The 23,346-nt window shown below is 41.3% G+C and overlaps 2 protein-coding genes across 3 annotated transcripts in view; one reads left to right on the top strand and one right to left on the bottom strand.

The window, feature by feature from the left end:
• The window catches only part of LOC139764917 (uncharacterized), a 91,824-nt gene that overhangs the window by 34,004 nt on the left and 34,474 nt on the right, over window positions 1–23,346 (bottom strand). The window contains exon 21 of the mRNA XM_071691996.1: window positions 21,800–21,915. Within this exon, the coding sequence (XP_071548097.1) occupies window positions 21,800–21,915 (116 nt within the window). The remainder of the gene's footprint in view (window positions 1–21,799; window positions 21,916–23,346) is intronic.
• LOC139764918 (uncharacterized) lies at window positions 227–20,574 on the top strand. 2 transcript variants are annotated; one of them, XM_071691997.1, is made up of 5 exons: window positions 227–616; window positions 11,802–12,025; window positions 16,954–17,093; window positions 17,999–18,162; window positions 18,391–20,574. In XM_071691997.1, exons 2-5 carry the CDS (start codon window positions 11,840–11,842, stop codon window positions 19,686–19,688), a joined length of 1,788 nt encoding a protein of 595 aa, XP_071548098.1. In that variant the 5' UTR covers window positions 227–616; window positions 11,802–11,839; the 3' UTR covers window positions 19,689–20,574. The 2 variants fall into 2 exon arrangements, with proteins under 2 accessions (XP_071548098.1, XP_071548099.1); XM_071691998.1 differs by lacking the exon at window positions 11,802–12,025.

Raw genomic sequence — 23,346 nt, 5'->3', positions numbered from 1 at the left:
CCCCCCATGACACGAAAACCCCCCATGACACGAAACCCCCCATGACCTGAAACCCCCATGACACGAAACCCCCATGACACGAACCCCCCATAACACGAACCCCCCCATGACACGAAACCCCCCATGACACGAAACCCCCCATGACACGAAACTCCCCAGGTTACCAGAGAGCGACAAGCGGGCGGGAGTCAGTCAGTCAGTCAGTCAGTCAGTGTGTCGCCAGACGCGGAAGGGGTAACACGTCGCCTTCCTCCCTCACAGTCACCCACGCTCGTCCGTCCGTGTGCGTGTGTGTGTGTGTAAGGGCACCCTCAGCTACCACGTGCCTCCCGCGTGCATATACATATATATATACAGAGTGTCGTGCGATATACCTATATAAGGTGTTAATTATGGCCACATACAGTTGAATCGACTGGGGGATTATTACGGTCAATATGCAAGATCTCACCCTATAGCGCGCCTCTCCCACCATCCCTCTATATACGGAGTGCCATATATATATATATACAAGCCGATCCTTATAAGGGAGTCATATATCGTGGCATTATACAGAGAGGCCCCTCATAAAACGTGTCCAAGAGTGAGGGTGTCGACCCATCAAATTATGTCTTAGGTAATTTCAATTGTATGTACTTTTATATATCATTATCACTCCTCATACATGTCTCATATATCATCATTACTCATACATGTCTCATATATCACTATCAGTGCTCATACATGTCTCATATATCATCACTATTACTAATAAATGTCTCATATATCATCACTACTCATAAATGTCTTATATATCATCATCACTACTCATAAATGTCTTATATATCATCATCACTACTCATAAATGTCTTATATATCATTATCATTACTCATAAATGTCTCATATATCATTATCACTACTTATAAATGTTTCATGTCATGACCACAACTCAAAAATGTCATATATCATCATCACTACACATAAATGTCTCATATATCATCACTACTCATAAATATTTCAGGTCATTATCACTGCTAATAAATGTCTCATATATTCTCAAATATCAGGATCATTACTGACTCATATACTATCATATATCATTATCGTTACTCATTGTCTCATACATTCTCATATATCATAATCACTACTCATATATTCTGCTATATAATCATTGCTCACAAATGTCTCAAAATATTCCCATACATCATAACACTTCTCATAAATGACTCATATATATATTTCATCTCAAAATTTGCCTCATTTGATGGTGGATACGAGACTCGCTCTCAAACTCAAAATTGGTCGTGTACTACGCCACCACACCTGTCATACACCTGTCATACACCTGTCATACACCCTGTCATACACCTGTCATACACCTGTCATACACCGTGTCATACACCTGTTATACACCGTGTCATAGACCCTGTCATACACCGTGTCATACACCGTGTCATACACCTGTCATACACCGTGTCAATAAAATGGTTGTCATAGATCATCAATATACACTATAATGACGCAATACACCTTTGTGTATATTGAGACAGACGATGTCCCACACAATGTCTCAAAATACAATATGTCCTCGAAGTAACTTACACACACACACACACACACAAACACACACACACACACATACACACACACACACACACACACACACACACACACACACACACACACACATATTACACACTTACGAGATGCGATTCCCCCATGAGTGTACAATACACTCCCCTTACAAGTACACAAGAGGTAATTACACCCGGTTATTAGCGAGGTAATGAGAGAAACGTCACCCCTGCTACTGGCAGAGGCGAATGAGACAGCAGTGTAATGGCCAATTAATGAAGGGGGGGGGGGGAACAAGTAATTAATCCATCTAAGGGGATAAGAACACCTTTAAGGTCGACATAATAATTGAGGAAATCAACAAAAACAAAATCATGTAACACAACAGATTAATTCTTTCCATTTATTTCCCACTATTTATTTCCCATCATTCATTTACCACCATTTATTTCCCACCATTTATTTACCACTATTTATTTCCCATCATTTATTTACCACCATTTATTTCCCACCATTTATTTACCACTATTTATTTCCCATCATTTATTTCCCACCATTTATTTCCCACCATTTATTTACCACTATTTATTTCCCATCATTTATTTCCCACCATTTCCATGGATCAAACGTCGATGAAAACCACTCTCCTGGTGGTGGTACCCAGGGCGTCTGACATGGCCCCTGCATGCGCTCCTTCCAAGAGCAGAGAAACGGAGACTCCTTTGACATGGCTCCTGCATGCGCTCCTTCCAAGAGCAGAGAAACGGAGACTCCTTTGAAGTGGGGACGGGAGGATGTGTACAGAGGGACGGGAGGATGTGTACAGAGGGACGAGATGATGTGTACAGAGGGACGAGATGATGTGTACAGAGGGACGGGATGATGTGTACAGAGGGACGAGATGATGTGTACAGAGGGACGAGATGATGTGTACAGAGGGACGAGATGATGTGTACAGAGGGACGAGATGATGTGTACAGAGGGACGAGATGATGTGTACAGAGGGACGGGATGATGTGTACAGAGGGACGAGATGATGTGTACAGAGGGACGGGATGATGTGTACAGAGGGACGGGATGATGTGTACAGAAGGACGGGAGGATGTGTACAGAGGGACGAGATGATGTGTACAGAGGGACGAGATGATGTGTACATTATGTAATTACTCATTACTCAGTACAAGGAGAAAGTCTACATCTGTGTTGCTCTGTCTCCCAACCTGCAATTGTAAATGCCAGGTCATTCCAGCGAATGGAGTGTAATATATATATATATATATATATATATATATATATATATATATATATATATATATATATATATATATATATATATATATATTCCCCCTTTATAACACAGGAAGGTAGAAACACACAGCATCCAGCCCCATCGCCACCTCCCAACCACCCTACACACCACAGCAATCAGCCCCCACACACACCACCCCATAGCAATCAGCCCCCCCACACACACCACCCCATAGCAACCATCCCCATCACCCCCTCCCACTTCCGGTACACCCAATAACCCCCCCTTGATCCTGGGGTCCGGGTGTAAACACCCACCTTCCCTTTTAAAAACCAGTGGTGATTTCAACAGGAAAACTGGGAATGATCCACATGTTCTGTGCTTACTGGCTGCCCGCTTGCCAAGGCCACACCTTTAGACCACACCCTCCACACACTACACCCTGAGGACAACCACACTGTCAGGCCTCCGTCCTACACCCGGCTACACCTTAGCCAGTACACTCGCCAAGGCACATACATCTACATGTCATCCACATCTCGACTGAAACTCCACGAACATACACCTGGACCCAAAACCCACTTATTGTTTACATACGTAAGCTACACCCACGTCATACACTCGTCTACACCCTGTCTGAGTCTGACAGCCTCTGTGTCGACCCAGGAGCTCACCCATAGCGAGGTAGTACACTAGTTCCTCTGTGTCATGCAATCCTGTGTCCTACACCATACCTATATTTTTCATCATAAATCATTCGTTTATCGTTCTTTCTGACCCCTTTTATGTCAGCCTGGCTATAATGAAGGCCTCCTTACAATATATATATATATATATATATATATATATATATATATATATATATATATATATATATATATATATATATATATATATATATATGTTCGAAAGGATCACAATTCTGCGCGTGATCAAGATATTCCTATGAGTCCACGGGGAAAATGAAACACGAAAAGTTCCCAAGTGCACTTTCGTGTAATAATCACATCATCAGGGGAGACACAAGAGAGAAATATAACATGTTTGCCAAATGGCGTCGTAGCTTCGTCTCTTCGATGTATATCAACTGACTGTTATATTTCTCTCTTGTGTCTCCCCTGATGATGTGATTATTACACGAAAGTGCACTTGGGAACTTTTCGTGTTTCATTTTCCCCGTGGACTCATAGGAATATATATATATATATATATATATATATATATATATATATATATATATATATATATATATATATATATATATATGACTCCAATAACACAGAGCTTTACTGTAATGAACAGCTTCAAAACCCATAATCTATAACAGAACCCACAACGTACACTAGAACCAACGCCCCCTACACTAGAACCCACACCCCCTACACTAAAACCCACACTCCCTACACTAGAACCCACACCCCCTACACTAGAACCCACACCCCCTACACTAGAACCCAGACCATACACCCCCACACCACAAGCTACACCCGGGCCCAAACCAGTGGTGGTGTGGGCAGGTTTGGCCAGACAGAGAAAGTGGAGCCAGATGGTTCGGTGAGGCGCGTCTGTTTATCTCTGATGATGATGATGGGGGGAGGGGGGGGTGGGGAGGTGGTCTTCTGTGCCCACTGCTATGTCTACCACCTCCCCCTTACCCTCTGTGTCTCTCCCCCCCTACCTCCCCCTCTCCCGTGCAGGCCAATGATGGGGCTGGGAGACCTTCCCCCTCCACCCCAACCCACCCCATGCCAGCCAATGGTGGGCTGCGGGTGCCCACCACTGGTGAGCGCGAGGGGGGGGGGGGGACACACCATCCCTCAAACCCCCGCCCTGGTCAGAGTGGACACACACACACACACACACACTCTCTCTCTTTCTCTCTCTCCTGCCTTTGTTCTCGCTCAGGGCCAGCAGCAGCAGCATCACCAATAACAGGCTGAAGGAGACGTCTTTTCTCTGGCCACTGCATATATATGTTGTTTACTTCAACCATTACGCAAATCACGTCCGCAACCAGAGAAAGATAAAGTGTGTGAAACAGGCCCAACAAACACATCTACCTAAGCTTTTTAGCCTAAGCTTTGGTGAGGGTTTTTTTTTTTTGAAGATCTTCCCCATCGGTAAATACTCGACAATTCTACGCATCAATTCAGTGAAAAAGAGATGGAAAGCGCCGAAGCTCAAGACCAGCAATACCTGGCAAGAATTTAGGCGCAACGGGTTTAATGGCGCCCCGGACAAAAAGATGATTCAGTTGACGGGCTTCGAGGCCACACGGCTCATTTCAGTGACCACGGCTCGACACTGGACGGGGAGCCGGGCACATCCATGTCCTTATACTTCACCTCCTTCCGCTACCTGGTTACCAAGCAATGTGGGACTAGCCAATTTGGGTGCAATTCGACCCGCTTCGAACTTCCTGAGTTACATGACCTGTTCTAATCATATATATATATATATATATATATATATATATATATATATATATATATATATATATATATATATATATATATATATTCCTTTCTTCCCACAAGGAAATGAAACACGATAAGTTCCCAAGTGCACTTTCATGTAATGATCACATCATCAGGGGTGACACAAGAAAGAAATATAAGTCAGTTGTTATACAACGAAAGAGACATTGCTAGGACACCAGGATATATATATATATATATATATATATATATATATATATATATATATATATATATATATATATATATATATATGCAGGTGAAGTACATATAGTTTAACATCAGGGCAAACAATGGCGTGATGGAACACACCCATAAATCCAGGCTTGGTCAAGCCACCATTATCATTGTATATCACGACCAACACCCACCACACTCTATATATCCCATCTAAACCCACCATTTTATATATATATATCCCACCAACACCCACCACTCTATACATCCCATCCCACAACCTGACTCCCAGTGTCCCGCTCTCTCACACCACTGCCTGACCCAGCTTATGTAAAAGGCTCTTGTCTACCTTCCATCGCCTGAATGTAGAACAAAAAAAGGTAAAACTTCTTATTCAATAAGTGGGGGCTTAAGAAGATATCTTCCTGGATACTACACAAAGATGGTCACAGTCTACCTACTTTTTTTCTTTTTGGGGTGTATATATGAAGGTCATCATGCTTGAGTCAAGAGGTTTGTTAGGAGATGGGATTTATAGTGTAGGTCAGTCCCTTCTCGTGTGTGTGTGTGTGTGTGTGTGTGAGAGAGAGAGAGAGAGAGAGAGAGAGAGAGAGAGAGAGAGAGAGAGAGAGAGAGAGAGAGAGAGAGAGAGAGAGAGAGAGAGAGAGAGAGTCCCTGAGGAGTGAAAGGGAAGGTATGGAGGTCCTTGAAGGAGGTGGGTGATTGTGTCATTCCCTCACGAGTGTGTATCACCTCCTACCCCAGGAGTGTGTCCTGGTTGAGTGGGAGCTCCAAGCGTGTCTGGTTGAGTGTGAGCTGAAGTGTGTCCTGGTTGAGTGTGAGCTCAAGTGTCAGGTTGAGTGTGAGCTCAAGTGTGTCTGGGTGAGTGTGAGTACAGAGCTAACAACAATGCTCATATGACAAGCTTGGATGAAGCTATCGTGTTACCAGCCCAGGGCCATCAGGGACAACTGGTATTCTATTACACACATTATAATCACAGTGACTATATAATAATAATCATTACCATTATCACTGTTAATTTTGTAGTAATCATGAGAATTACCGCATCAATTAATTGGCGTGTGAGAGACAAGATGGAGAAAGCGATATGTCATGTGTGGTGGGGGTGTGTGAAGGGTGAGTTCACGTGGCAGGTGAGGTGAGACGAGTGTGAGGGTGGGGTGAGTGTGAGTTCACATGGCAGGTGAGGTGGTATGAGTGTGAGCTCACGTGGCAGGGGAGGTGGGACGAGTGTGAGTTCACGCGGCAGGTGAGGCGGGACGAGTGTGAGTTCATGAAGCAGGTGTGGTGGGACAAGAAAAGCCAGGGAGAAATCCAGTCAAGGCCAAAGGGGGAGCTGGTCAGGAGAACTCTCTCTCTCTCTCTTTCTCCCTTGCCTTAAGCACAGAACTGCAAGAAAGTCATCTTTCTGCAAGCACAACAGCTGCAAACAAACACCACCAGGCAACTTCATGAAAAAAAAATGACAAAGAAATTATCTCATTTTTTTCCATTCATGTTCAAAAGGTCCTTAACAAGGTAGGGTGCAGATCTTAAATATGTCCCTTATTACCACTCATGTCCTTAAAAATGGTTTACGAAATGGTCTGGGGTGAGAACTGTCATTTCAGAAGGTCAGCAGACAGGAATTTCCCTCCTATCTGGTTCAAAAGGCATACCACACACACCCTGTCTGGTTCACAAGACATACCACACACACCCTGTCTGGTTCACAAGACATACCACACACACCCTGTCTGGTTCACAAGACATACCACACACACCCTGTCTGGTTCACAAGGCACACCACACAGATCCTGTCTGGTTCACAAGGCATACCATACACACCCTGTCTGGTTCACATGACATACCACACGCACCCTGCCATACCAGGTGTGTATGACTTATGTAATTCCTGGTGTACACGGCATGACACTGTCAACCATCTCACACCACCCACAGTACCAGTCATACCACCCACTGTACCAGTCATACCACCTACTGTATCAGTCATACCCCCTACTGTACTAGTCATATCAGCCACTGTACCACCAGTCACACCACCTACTGTATCAGTCGTACCATCCACTGCATCAGTCATACCACCCACTGTACTAGTCGTATCAGCCACTGTATCAATCATACGAGCCACTGTACTAGTCATATCAGCCAATGTATCAATCATATGAGCCACTGTACTAGTTGTATCAGCCACTGTATCAATCATACGAGCCAGTGTACTATTCATATCAACCACTGTATCAATCATACGAGCCACTGAACTAGTCATATCAGCCACTGTATCAATCATACGAGCCACTGTACTAGTCGTATCAGCCACTGTATCAATCATACCACCCACTGTACTAGTCATATCAGCCACTGTATCAATCATACAAGCCACTGTACTAGTCGTATCAGCCACAGCACCAGTAATACCAATCAGTGTACTCGAGGCTTGAGAACATAATGAACACAAACCTTACTATTATCAGAGCATAATGAGTGACCTCAGTCCCAGTGTTCCAGTAGCATTTCCGGTATGTCCTCCATTAACATTGCTATCATTTACCTTGCCACAGGCTGTCTCTACTTCCTCTGTTATTTGGAGTCTTTGTTTGTTTGTTTGTCTGTTTGTGTGTGTGTGTGTGTGTGTGTGTGTGTGTACAATTACCTATTTGAACAATATGGGGAGAAAATAACATACTTGTGGGACCCCAGACTGATGTGTATATGTGGTGGGGAGAGCATTTGGTGGGCACCATGGGCCTTTTGTGTGTCCTTGCCTATCTTGCCCTTTCCCCCCTTCTGCCTCCCACCTTCATCAGACAGAGACCAGGAGGGTGAGTGACCTTGGGACTCCCTCCACCCCACCCAACAGGTGACCATGGACCGTGGTGGCCACTGCACCTGTGGATGCAGAGCAGGAATCCCCACCCTTCTTGTTACGTCTCAGTGTCCACAGGCATCTGATCCAAGGACACACTTGTTACCGACCAGTACATGCATTCTAATAATAGGCCGGTATCACTGCCAGGTACAGTTTGAGAACTGGAAAAGTTCATCAAGAAAACACAGGACAAGTCCTTAAAATGGGGAAAAAACTACCTAAGCAACAAGGAACACTATTTTTAGAAGAAAATAAAAACTTGCATTATAAATCATATGAACTTTTCTGAGAGAGTTAGCACTAACCTAAACCAAGGATGAAGAGGTAAACCAGGTTTTTGGACTGCCAAAATGTTTCACACAGTCCCCAATACAGTGTTGTTAAGACAATAATATATATAACAAAAAATTTCCAAGCAGGCACAAATGGGGGCTCCTGTATACCAAAAATGATGTAGCAGAAGGCAATGGTGGACAAATATTCAAAGGCACCTTTTCCAAACAGATAAAGGTAATTACTAGTTTTCCACAGGAATTAGTCTTCAAGCTGCTGCTTTTCCTGACCCATGCAAATACTTTGCCAACAGGCCTTGGATTACAGCTAAATATGTCTACAGATAATCATAAAATCTGAAATAACATCACAAGCATTTAGGATTTTAATAACCTACAAAGATTTAGGTTCCAGCACTAGTCATATGCAGACATAAAAAGAAATGTTGACATAGGGCCTCACGGTGTAAAACTACCCCCTCACTTCCCCATCCATACCTGAATGTATAGATATCTATAATGAAATAAAACACATTACCAGACTCTAGCTACCTGTGGTTACACCACATGTGATGCTGTACAGTATTATCATCTGATGATAAAAGGGAGTAAAGTCTCCTCAAAAAACTTCCAAGTCCAAAGGAGTCCATTCCTTCCCTGTTACTAGAAGTAACATAGTCTTGGAGCTGCTGGAGCTCCAAGAAAAAGAAAGGAGTCCTGGGCCAATGCAGACACACACATATAAAAAGATATAAGTCACTGTGGTGACTCTCTATCAGTAGTTCCACTGAAAGAGAACTTGACTGAGGCACATAGTACACCAAGCTGACATCTAAAAGATCACATACTGCAAACAAAATCATGCTCCATTAGATCCACCATATCAGGACAGTATGAGGACTAATCACAGACTGGTACAAGATGGTTATGCAAATGGGAACAACGACACAGTGAACTGATAAGGTACGTAGGTATTTTCCTATACCTAATGTTACCCAAGGTTTGGATCTTCAACATCTATGAGAAAATGCATGGACAACAATGAGTATGGATGATGCACTCCACACTTACCAAGTGAAGTTGTTCATTTTGTCATGGTGCATCTAAAGAGATGGCTTTTTCTTTGTCAGAAATACATACACCAATGAATCCTCTAAACCTATGTCATCAAACAAAAGTTCTTTTTTCCGTTATACTGTATTGCGACTCCTGAAGGTCATGGTGTCATCTCCTGTACACAAGTATGTGACAATACTTTCCCCATGGACTTCCCAACGCCACTTTCACTCTCAACCATCCAAGGTCAGTTACTGAGCTATCATCCCCACGGTTTACTGCAGGGTTATTAAGCCTTACTCATCCTACCCCATGTTAATCTGTTCCACTTTCCTCCTTCATCATTATCACCAGCCCCCCCTTCCATAACTATCTCTTGTACTCCACTTCACAACAGCATCATCCCTAACCTCACATTATACCTCCATATGATGCTCCCTTCACATGTTATGTTATTGTTCCTTATATTTGACACCATCCCCTACACTGCACATCTATATCAAAAAACTATATAAAAAAACTGTAATGAACTATAGTGTCCTGAAATCCATACGACACCAACTTTTTTTTTCATCTCTGCTAATACCATCATGGTTAATCATTGTCATATCCATTTAGGAATCACTATAAATACTATGTTGATCTACAACTAGTATCACTACAATATTCTGTGTAGTCCCCTGTGGGGTATGTGTAGTTTCCATGATTATTTATTCTTATTCAGTATGGTTTCCTCTGTGATCTTTTAACTCTACATTAAACAAAGAGTTAAACTCAAGTATTACATGATCACTTTTTCTGACTTGTGCATGATATCTGATATTTTCAATTTCCATTCTTCCAGGTGTACAGAAAAGCTATAGTAATTACGGTGTATCAACCCACTAAAGTACTTAAAAAGGGAATTTTTCCTCTCTACAATCTAAGAACTTGTGTATCCACAACTCCATCTAAAATTCTCTCAAGTGTATTTTCTTATAAACCCATTATCAAAACTTTAACATCTCTGAGGAGTGTGTGCCTCTCTGCTTCCTACATCATCCTAACTGTTTCTCAACTATTATAAGGGAACATTTGTTTTGGTTTATCAAAATATTTTGGATTCTAAATTATTAAAACCAATGTGCAAATCTTTCCAACATATATCTTCCTGTTATGCACTGTTCGAATGGGCTATCATCAGTACTGCTGGAAACTCAATGTTGTCTCTTGTGAAGAGAGCCAATCCCCTTCCTTTGTCTTGTCTCTCCCTCCTAGGTATAAGGTATCCCTTCATCATCTATTAATCTTATCTCTGGAAAGTTTAGTTTATGCTACTCCAACAATACTTGGTCTATCTCCTTTAATTTAGACCTTGAACTCAAGCTCTTTTCCACTTACAATTAGTCCATTTACGTTCACTTACAAATTATCTTTAATCTGACACATGTACCACTTAACATTTCCGACCTATCTGAGCGAGTGACAGGCTGTCCTGCTCTCTAGCCTCTTTTGCTGCCTCTTGTTTTCTGCAGTCTTGATCTTATTCCTCTCTTATTCTTCCTTCAAGCCTCTTTTAATGTCTCCTGTTTTCTGCTGTCTTAATCTTTATTTCTCTCTCATTCTTCTTTGATCTGTCACCTCTGACAAATTCACTGTGCATAATCAACTATTCGTACTGCATGAGGAGGAAGATCTATATTTGTAGGGACCAGTCACTTCAAATTTCTTTTAAACATTTGTATGCTGTTCATATTCACAACATTATCACTCAGTTTATCATTCCCTTTTCTTAAACAGCACAATTAAAGTACTTCTTTACACCTTTGCTAATGAGGCTCTTCCTCTGTATCATATAAAACCTCTGGTTGTTTTATCACCTTTCAAATAAATAAATGCTCATTATCAAAGTCATATAAGTGGTTCACAAATTATGTCACCCCTTACTCTTCTTTCTTTCACAGTGGACAAATATAAAACTTCTAACCTTCCCCTATAAATCAGCTCTCCTGAATCTGGTACCACCGTTGTTCCCTTCATCTGAAACTTTTCATTAGTTCCTACTGCTTTCAAAAGAGTGGTGAACACTTAAGTGTACATGGATGTAAACAAAGTAACATTAAGGCCAGTGTTTCTTTCCCAGATGTGAAGCAAGTGTATGTGCAGAGGCCGTGTTATGCCATGGCAGGTGGTCATGCATGGTGGTGGTGGGCAGTAGCATGGGCATGGTGGTGCAGGTGGATGTGTGGGCAGGGGGCAGTGATCCCGCCTCGCTGGGTCAACACCACCCTCAATCCCTGTGCCCTTAAATCCTGGCAGCTTCTCTACTGGCCCCATGACCATACCTGCCACAGGATCTTCACCCAGGTGACTCACATACCATTCTCAGCATCTTGCTGCCATTACCATTTACTCACAACCAAAATGATCAGTATAATAACTCACATCCTCCTCCTGACTCGTCTAATCAACAATGTCTTACCCTATTCCCATCACTCACCGCTAATAATCACAGTTCAAACTTTAATACCTACCCATCTATAACTCCAATGCCTGTTCCCTTTGGGAACTCCCATCAAGAGGGTGGCCATGGCCAAATAGTGTCCACTTATCCAATTCCTTACATATCTCCCTTACCTAAACCATTCCACATATTCTTCCAGTTTCTCTTCCTTCAGTATTCCTCCATTCTATTTCTTCATGCCACAGGTAGCCTTCCTCTCACATCAACCCCATTAATCATACTAGCATACATTCTCCTTGTAAACTCACCATTTCAAAGTATTACATTTCAACCAATCTACCACTCCACAATTCACTCTCTATGCATTTCCTACCATACCAAATCTCTTATACACCCCCTCATTTCTTTCTTCATTCCATCCAGTCATACCACATCCTCTCTCTCTCTCTCTCTCTCTCTCTCTCTCTCTCTCTCTCTCTCTCTCTCTCTCTCTCTCTCTCTCTCTCTCTCACAAACACACACACACAATTTCTCTCTTCCTGACTGGTGGCTGATTCGAGTGAGAAACAGCAGAAGTTGGTGACTGAGTTTGGAAGAGTGTTTGAAAGAAGAAAGTTGACAGTAAACATGAATAAAAGCAAGGTCATCAGGTTCAGCAGGGTTGAGGGATAAGTAGGTTTGGATTTAAGTTTGAATGGAGAAAAATTGGAGAAAGTGAAGTATTCTAGATATCCGGGGGGGGGGGGGGGGGGTGTCTTTGCAGCAAAGCATGAAAGCGGAAGTGAGTCATAGGGTAGGGGAGGGGGCCAAGGTTCTGGGAGCGATGAAGAATGTGTGGAAAGTGATAATATTTCATGGAGAGCAAAAATGAGTATGTTTGAAAGAATAGTAGTTCCAACAATATTATCAAGAATGGGCAATAGAAAGGGTGGATGTATTGGAAATGAAATGTCTGAGGACAATATGTGATGTGAGATGGTATGATTGAGTAACCAATGAAAGGATAAGAGAGATGCATGGTAATAAAAAGTGTGTGATTGAGAGAGCAAATGAGGGTGTATGGTAGTACATTGTTGGAACCACTATTCCTTCAAAGATACCCATTTTTGCTCTCCGAGATAATGTTCTCGCCTTCCACACACTCTTCAATGCTCCCAGAACTTTCGCCCCTTTCCCACCCTGTGACTCACTTCCACTTCCATGGTTCCATCTGCTGCCAAATCCACTCCCAGACATCTAAAACACTTCACTTCCTCCAGTTTTTCTCCATTCAAACTCATCTCCCAATTGACTTGTCCCTCAACCCTACTGTACCTAATAACCTTGCTCTTATTCACATTTACTCTCAGCTTTTTTCTTTCACACACTTTACCAAATTCAGTCACCAACTTATGCAGTTTCTCACATGAATCAGCCACCAGTGCTGCATCATCAGCAAACAACTGACTCACTTCATAAGCCCTCTCATCTACAACAGACTGCATACTTGCACCTCTCTCCAAAACTCCAGCATTCACCTCCCTAACAACCCCATCCATAAACAAATTAAACAACCACGGAGATATCATGCATCCTTACTGCTAACCAACATTCACTGGGAACCAATCACTTTCCTCTCTTCCTACTCATACACATGCCTTACATCCTCGATAAAAACTTTTCACCACTTCTAGCAACTTACCTCCCAAACCATATACTCTTAATACCTTCCACAAAGCATCTCTATCAACTCTATCATATGCCTTTTCCAGATCCATAAATGCTACATACAAATCCATCTGTTTATCTGAGTATTTCTCACATACATTCATCAAAGCAAACACCTGATCCACACATCCTCTACCACTTCTGAAACCACACTGCTCTTCCCCAATCTGATGCTCTGTACATGCCTTCATCCTCTCAATCAATACCCTCCCATATAATTTCCCAGGAATATTCAACAAACTTATACCTCTGTAATTCGAACACGCACCTTTATCCCCTTTGCTTTTGTACAATGGCACTATGCATGACTTCCGCCAATCCTCTGGCACTTCACCATGAACCATACATACACTGAATACCCTCACCAACCAGTCAACAACACAGTCACCCCCTTTTCTAATAAATTCCACAGCAATGCCATCCGGACCCACCGCCTTGCCGGCTTTCATCTTCCGCAAAGCTTTCACTGCTTCTCTGTTTACCAAATCATTCTCCCACACCCTCTCACTTCACACACCACCTCGACCAAAACACCCTATATCTGCCACTCTATCATCTAACACATTCAACATACATTCAAAATACTTACTCCATCTCCTCACTTCACCACTACCTCCCCATTTGCCCCCTTCACCGATGTTCCAACTTGTTCTCTTGCCTTATGCACTTTATCTACCTCCTTCCAAAACATCTCTTTATCCTCCCTAAAATTTAATGATACTCTCTCACCCCAACTTTCATTTGCCCTCTTTTTACCTCTTGCACCTTTCTCTTGACATCTTGCCTCTTTCTTTTATACATCTCCCAGTCATTTGCACTATTTCTCTGCAAAGATTGTCCAAATGCCTCTCTCTTCTCTTTCACTAACAATCTTACTTCTTCATCCCACCACTCCCAGACATCTAAAACACTTCACTTCCTCCAGTTTTTCTCCATTCAAACTCATCTCCCAATTGACTTGTCCCTCAACCCTACCGTACCTAATAACCTTGCTCTTATTCACATTTACTCTCAGCTTTTTTCTTTCACACACTTTACCAAATTCAGTCACCAACTTATGCAGTTTCTCACATGAATCAGCCACCAGTGCTGCATCATCAGCAAACAACTGACTCACTTCATAAGCCCTCTCATCTACAACAGACTGCATACTTGCACCTCTCTCCAAAACTCCAGCATTCACCTCCCTAACAACCCCATCCATAAACAAATTAAACAACCACGGAGATATCATGCATCCTTACTGCTAACCAACATTCACTGGGAACCAATCACTTTCCTCTCTTCCTACTCATACACATGCCTTACATCCTCGATAAAAACTTTTCACCACTTCTAGCAACTTACCTCCCAAACCATATACTCTTAATACCTTCCACAAAGCATCTCTATCAACTCTATCATATGCCTTTTCCAGATCCATAAATGCTACATACAAATCCATCTGTTTATCTGAGTATTTCTCACATACATTCATCAAAGCAAACACCTGATCCACACATCCTCTACCACTTCTGAAACCACACTGCTCTTCCCCAATCTGATGCTCTGTACATGCCTTCATCCTCTCAATCAATACCCTCCCATATAATTTCCCAGGAATATTCAACAAACTTATACCTCTGTAATTCAAACACGCACCTTTATCCCCTTTGCTTTTGTACAATGGCACTATGCATGACTTCCGCCAATCCTCTGGCACTTCACCATGAACCATACATACACTGAATACCCTCACCAACCAGTCAACAACACAGTCACCCCCTTTTCTAATAAATTCCACAGCAATGCCATCCGGACCCACCGCCTTGCCGGCTTTCATCTTCCGCAAAGCTTTCACTGCTTCTCTGTTTACCAAATCATTCTCCCACACCCTCTCACTTCACACACCACCTCGACCAAAACACCCTATATCTGCCACTCTATCATCTAACACATTCAACATACATTCAAAATACTTACTCCATCTCCTCACTTCACCACTACCTCCCCATTTGCCCCCTTCACCGATGTTCCAACTTGTTCTCTTGCCTTATGCACTTTATCTACCTCCTTCCAAAACATCTCTTTATCCTCCCTAAAATTTAATGATACTCTCTCACCCCAACTTTCATTTGCCCTCTTTTTACCTCTTGCACCTTTCTCTTGACATCTTGCCTCTTTCTTTTATACATCTCCCAGTCATTTGCACTATTTCTCTGCAAAGATTGTCCAAATGCCTCTCTCTTCTCTTTCACTAACAATCTTACTTCTTCATCCCACCACTCACTACCCTTTCTAATCTGCCCACCTCCCACCTTTCTCATGCCACAGGCATCTTTTGCACAAGCCATCACTGTAATTAAGTATAATATAATGTGTACACATATTCATACTTCCTGCCTTCATCCATTCCTGTTGCAATCCCGCCACACATGAAATAGCATTCCCCCCTCCCTCCAGTGAGGTAGCGCCAGGAACAGAAAAAAAAAAAGCCACATTCGTTCACACTCAGTCTCTAGCTGTCATGTGTAATACACCGAAACCACAGCTCCCTTTCCACATCCAGGCTCCACAGACATTTCCATGGTTTACTCCAGATGCTTCACATGCTCTGGTTCAATCCATTGACAACACTTCGACAAATAACTACATATTAACATATGCATATGTACGTGTATGTGTGTACTTATGTATACATGTGTACGAGTAGATGGGTCTTTATGAAAAACCTCTGAGAATCACGTTTATGGATATCTTAACTTTAAGGACAGTGTGTTGTTTCTTAAATATTTAGTGATAACATTTCTTAAGCGGCAGCTGTGATTGGAATATTTTCACACCATTTTATGTTTTACCCTGTTCCTAACTCTTTGAAATAGTCTCCCTCATAATTCTTACTGAGTTTTATGTTTTTCTTGCTCCAAAATTTTTTCATTCTTTTTGGATTTCAAAATGTATTCCTTCAGCATTACCTGCAAATTCTTTGTAATTTTTTTTTTTCATAATTCTTTAAAAATTATCACAATCCTGAAGGAATCTTACTTAGTTCTTGTATACAGTTTTATTTTTGTAATGTTCAAGACCACTTATCTAACATGTAATCAGCTCCCTCATACCTCCTGATGCTCTTCCCCACTGCCAGGGCCCCTGCGGGGAAACCCAGGAGTTCTACTATGATCCTGCCCAGGGCATGGCTGCCTGCAGATGTCCACGGGGCACACTGCTATACCCACCCACAGGACGTTGCTACCCAAGCTTCTCCAGGGGTCCCTGTGCCCCCAGGTAACACTCTTCAACAGGGTATATATATATACATCAAGTAACGCTTTATCTGAGACTTCTACAACCCATCCCAGAAACAAACTTCACTTGAGACCAAGTATCCTCGAGAAAGAAACTTCACTAGGATTCCATGTTCCTCCAACCAAAACATTTAACCAAGTACCACATACAATCAATTAACACACTTCACCAGTGGCCATATGTGTCCAAGTGATGCACTTAACCTGTAATGAACAGGTAACACCAGGTAACAGACTTCAGTGAACATGTACCTCTGCATCATACCCCTTACCAGCGATCATGTACTTCCAGGTAACATAGTTCATCAGCGAATGTGCACCTCCAGTTAACACACCTTACCAGTGACTATGTATCTCCAGGTAACATGCCTTACCAGCAAGCAAATACCTTCAGGTAACACACTTACCAGTAACCACATATCTCCACGTAATACACCATGTGCCTCCAAGTAATGTGCCTATCAGAAACCATGAACCTTCAGGTTACACACTTCACCAGTGACTGTGTACCTCCAAGTAACACACCTAAACAGTGACTATTTGCCTACACATAATGAACTTCAGGCAACACCTCAAAGTGACCACATATATAGGTAACACACCTTATCAGTTACCACTGCACCCCCAAATAACGCATTCCACCAACTGTGAACCTCGATATAATACACTTTACTGCTGTACAACTAGGCTCAGTATATAACACTCTTTCTTCAAATTTTCACAATAATTTTCCATAACTTCCAATTAAGGGCTCTAAATGAATGGATCATTACTGAATTCTGGTAGATACACAATCAATCTTCAAAGCGTTCAATATGACATTATAAATTTCCATGACTTTATTCCTTGTGGTTATCAACAATGGTATGGTCCTATCCATCTCAGAGAATACTTAGATCCTGATGAAGAGGAACTGGAGGGTCAGTGTCAGGACTTCATTGAGTGCCCACCACGCCATGTGTTCTGGCCTCGTACCAAGAAGTGCTATGAATACCATACTCGCGGTCCCTGCCTCAAAGGGTACCTGATCTACATCAACCCAGACACAGGTAAAGACAACTTTTCATTAGCTTCTTCTCTTCCCTATCATCTACACTTCAATATTCAGTCTTGATAATATGATAATATGATAATATTGATAATATGATAATATGTTTGCAATATTCCAGTGTAAAATATCATAGCTGACCTCACTGACTGTATCAACAAGACTTCTAAAGCACTTCACTTACAAAATAACTTCAATTTGCTATAACTAAAAAGGTAACTTCTTCTAGGGTTCCCTGACTGTGGATGTGATCGAACGGTGATGTTTAGCAACTACTGGTCCCTCACTGGCCTATGTTTTGAGTTATTCAAACGTGGGCCATGTCTAGATGGCAGCATCTTCCTTTACAATGCCACAAAAGGAGCTACTGAGTGTAGCTGTAGTTCCTCTATCGTCACCAACTATCACAGCATGAGTGGTGGATGCTATGAGTTAAACCATCAGGGCCCTTGCCAACCAGGGCAAATCTTTACCTTTGACCCAAATGCTATGACCACTCAGTGCCAATGCCGTGATGACCATGCCTTCTGGCCACTTAATGGGTATTGCTACCGACTGTACTCAAGAGGACCTTGTCAAAAAGGCCATTTCTTCACACCAGTAACTAGTAACACAACAAATGTGATCGGTGAATGCCAACTGTATCCCTGTACTGGAACTCGGCGCTATGATCCTGTCACAGATACCTGCTTCAGACTGGGATGGCGTGGACCTTGTCCTGAGGGCGAACTCTTCATTTATGATGAAGAATCACCACTGCGTGGCACCTGTGGCTGCACATCCGAACTAGTGGGCTACTGGATGAGAGATAATCAGTGCTATGAATTAGGAAGTCGTGGTCCATGCCAGCACTCTGAAATACTATCTTATGACAAGACGACAGGCAGTGTTTTCTGTACCTGCGACATGCGGAAGGGTTTTGTCAGGTGGGACGATGGATACTGTTACCGAATGGAGACCAGAGGCCCATGCGGTGCAGGGCAGGTTCTAGCGGTGAAACAGTGGCGACCAATCACCCCCATTTGCACATCATCCACCTCTCCAGTCACTCCAAATAGTCCCCTCATCTTGGCAGATATTTCTTCTAGACGCAACACACCCCAGCATCGCGAAAGTAACAGTGTGACAACTTCTCATGGCAACAGCATCTATTCTTTAGGTACTCTAAACAACACATTAGCAATTGACACTTCCAATGCCTCAAGTTCACAGAATGCAGAAGAGGTACACCACAAGCCAGTCTCTGAGAGCGCCCGTCGCATTGAGCGACACCTAGAAGATCGCCCTACCCTTACTAACATCTACTCCTTGGGAGCACTGGATAGTACTTACTCCATAGGTAGCAAAGATGCAACACATTCCTTGGATTGGTCTGGTCGCTCATTGGGAGATACAGAGATATGGGGCTTCTTAGAAGACACATACTTCAAGACCCCTGGGGAGCCAAGTGGCACCTATTACACAGGGCGTGATGATGGCGAACGGTCCATGACCCCTTGGTGGGGTTCTGTCACCACCACTGTATGACAAAGGACAATATGACCACATCCATATGATGAGGAGGAAGGTATTCCTTCATAAATGGGCATTACCGTCACCACGGCCACTAACCTTTGCCTGTGATAACTTACCCACCATGTGTAACTCCAGATGAAGATAAGATGACATCTTTAAGCGTGCTACACAATGGTTACAGAAAGACAAATTTTCACAATTATCCTAGTAAATGGTATATAGAAGAGTGAAAGGGCAAAACAGTTCTTTGTGTCTGAAAATCATCATCATGTGTCTAGTAATGTGTACCTACATTCTGTATCAAAAAGAAAAATTTGGTAATTGTGTTGTATAAACTTTTTGAAACATTCCTGTAAGACCACTTATAGTGTCTTCACAGGATGCAGTTACATTTTTTCCTTCATAAAGTTTCAGATGATTATGGAATAAATTGCATTCAAGAGGGATCAAATGTTTCATTCATAGGAATAGACAACAAACATACCCACACAAGTGTTTCATTTATAGGGAAATGCAATAACATACATTCATACACATTGAACTCTGTAGTGTAATGGTTAATGTTACTGACCATCATGCATGCACGGGCTGCTCGAGATCAAACTTGCATTAGTCTGAGTCCTGGTTACTGCAGCCAGTCCACAGTCCACCCAGCTGTTCAACTTCCCATGAGGACTGGTCCATAAAATGGGTACCTGGCATAGGACACAATGTGTGTATATGTGTGTGTGTGTGTGTGTGTGTAAAGACATAGGCAATATGTACAAAGCTCAGAGATGGGGCTACATGCATGAAAAACTCTATCCACGTAAGACACAAAGAAAAAAAGATCCCTGCAAAGTAAAAACATTGTACAGTGACAATTCCCCCTGCAAGAATTTGCTACAAACTCAATACTGTAACTTCTTGTAATATCAAGGTTGTTTTGATTTAACATATATCAAAGAGCATATCTAACACAATTTCAATAAGACACCATCAAATGAAGTTTCCTAATATTAAAGAAATAATTGTTTCTCCATCTCATAGAAAAAAGTGAACACCTTCATAGCTAAATCTACAGAAAAAGACGAAAAAGACAGAGGGTAATGCTATTACATCTATCAAGTGAATTATCTTATAACTCAAAACTGATGATGCCAATCTAAGCTCAGCTATACGATGTTGACACAAAGACCTAGTGAAAAGAATCTACGTATTTATACATAAGCACAATTCCCACCTAATCTGGAATGTGGAACGAAGTATTTGTTATGAAAATCATCCCATTGCTCAGAAAGATAGGCCTAGACTGCCATTATCACTGTGCAAAATAAGTACCATCATTCACACACCAAAACTACTGTATCACATATTTTGTAACCCATATCATCATTTTCAACTCATGCTTGTAAAATATTTGTAATAAACATTAATAACCACTATATTCAGAAGTTTATATACAGTAATTTCATTCTTAGGTAAATATCATTGAGCTAATTATTCATCTATCCATCAACCAAAATGTATAAAACTTTAATGAGCAGTTATCTACTGTATAAAAGCAACAGATAATATACAGAGAAACAACAGAAGACTTACTTCTCCTAACCTCATGTGAACTCAAGAGTACTGTAAATCAGGACTTCCATACATCATTTACAATCTCTATGTACACTAAAAGATCAAGAAAATGCTTACTATTCCTGTTACATCCAATATGACATGCAAACCATATCTCTTCTGCACAGTCAGCTATCATTCTTCTGGCAGCACCTAGTGACATAACCTATGACCTCATTAAGTCATTAAATTGGTCAATCTCTTGGGTCTGAAGTACCTGTAGAGCCCTTCTTCACTAACTTTTGTCTTTTTAATGATAATAATAGCTAAGAATGTCTTGTAATCAAGTAGAGTATCAAATATACTTAAAATACTATGATAATTCAAATAATTTTTGTAGTTTAATAATCACAGTAATTCACAAGTTTCCTTAAATGGAAGTTAAGTATTTGCAGCGCAGGGTAAGTCAAATATAGTATTCAAAATAATCAAGCAATCATGACGAAAATACTTATGGTGATTAAATTCTTTTTTTTTTTTGACAGAATGAATCTTTTGATATACACAAATTCTGTACTTACTCAAGCTTTCCCTCAAGTTTCGTAATGTTGCCCTCTAGCTTAGCTATTAATGCTTCTTTCTTCCGCAGTTCTTCTCTCAGATTTGACAGGTGCTCAGTTTTCGTGTCCAACTCAGTCTGCAAATATACTTTGATAATTAAGAGTCTGTTTTCCTTCAAGAAGTACATATTAGAGGTATCTGCTTATTCCAACCTGTCAATTATCCATATGGACCATTCATCAAATGAAAGCTTAAACACTAATATCGACCTCCAAACTACCTTGCTACAGGTGGATGTTGGATATTACTTATTGTGAAGCATATTAAAAAGCACTCCGACAGCAAACCTAACAGGTAGCACCACAGATAATGCAGGCTTATTTTGTCACAAGAGAGTTCAAAATTGGTACAACCAAAAAAATCAACATTATGGGGAAGCTGAATGACAATATATCCCTTTCATTCTCTTTTGTCAGATCACAGCAAAAACTCATGCAAAACAATCCTAATGCCTCTGGCAATAAGTTACAATTAAGCCAATGTTTATGTGGTGGCTAATAATAGCACCTAACTGTAGAGCTCTACATTACATCAAATATGTATAGGTACACTATACGGTACTATTTCCTTTGTAATTAGTTATACTGAGGTTTGCCACCTAAACTAGCATTTCTCAACACTGTCAAGCACATGTCCCAAAACCAATGCACTAAAAAATCCTAGCCCCAACAAGGCAGAAATGAAATGCCATAAGTATGAATGCATTAGTATAATTCTGACCAATAAATATGGGAAACTTAAAGCTATACAAAATGCAATAATTCAGTTAAGAGGGGTTTTCATTGCTGTGACTGTGAGAAACAAAAACTCTTAATACTAAAAAGATGACGATCCAGTAATCAATCACTGTGTAGCCAGTGGCTGCATTCTATTGACAAGCATATAAATTCTTGGAATAATGTTTGAAAAAGTGACTCATAGAGCTGTTCTGAGTTGAATATGGTTTGCCTTTTTCATTTCTTTACTTGTCATGAGGGGGAAATCTGTTTACAAAGATATATTGAAAAAAAGTGTAATGTTTCTTAATAGTTTTAAATGATACATTGTTAATATTCTGTTTTCACTGTAAGACTCGCAGTACCTGAAGGAGACTGTTGAATATTATTCTTCCAACATCATACCGAGAAGAAAAAGAAATGCCTTATTTCGATAATTTTGATACTTTTCGAAACTTCTCATCCCACCTATATGCCTTTTGTATCCCACCAGCGATACATGCCCCATCTGTTGCGAAACAGTGGCCTAAGCAATGAATAAAGCACAAAAATCCATATTCTAAAGCACTGCAGTTAATAACTGTCCTAACTAAGCTAAATACAAGGTGAACTTTTAAAACTAATGCATCAGAAACTAACCTGTAAATGTGGAACAGACTAAACAAACGATTCATTCTAAGAACTCATGATTCCTTTTTAGAGTATAAAACCTAACTAGTTCACACATCACATAACCAAGAATCATGGAATATGGGTATTATCTGGCAGCTCTATTATGACATGTCAACAAG

This window comes from Panulirus ornatus, chromosome 51 (assembly GCF_036320965.1).
Source record: "Panulirus ornatus isolate Po-2019 chromosome 51, ASM3632096v1, whole genome shotgun sequence".
Classification (NCBI taxonomy): Eukaryota; Metazoa; Arthropoda; class Malacostraca; order Decapoda; family Palinuridae; genus Panulirus; species Panulirus ornatus.
The sequence above is the reverse complement of the archived record's forward strand: the minus strand, read 5'-3'. Positions and strand labels throughout refer to the sequence as shown.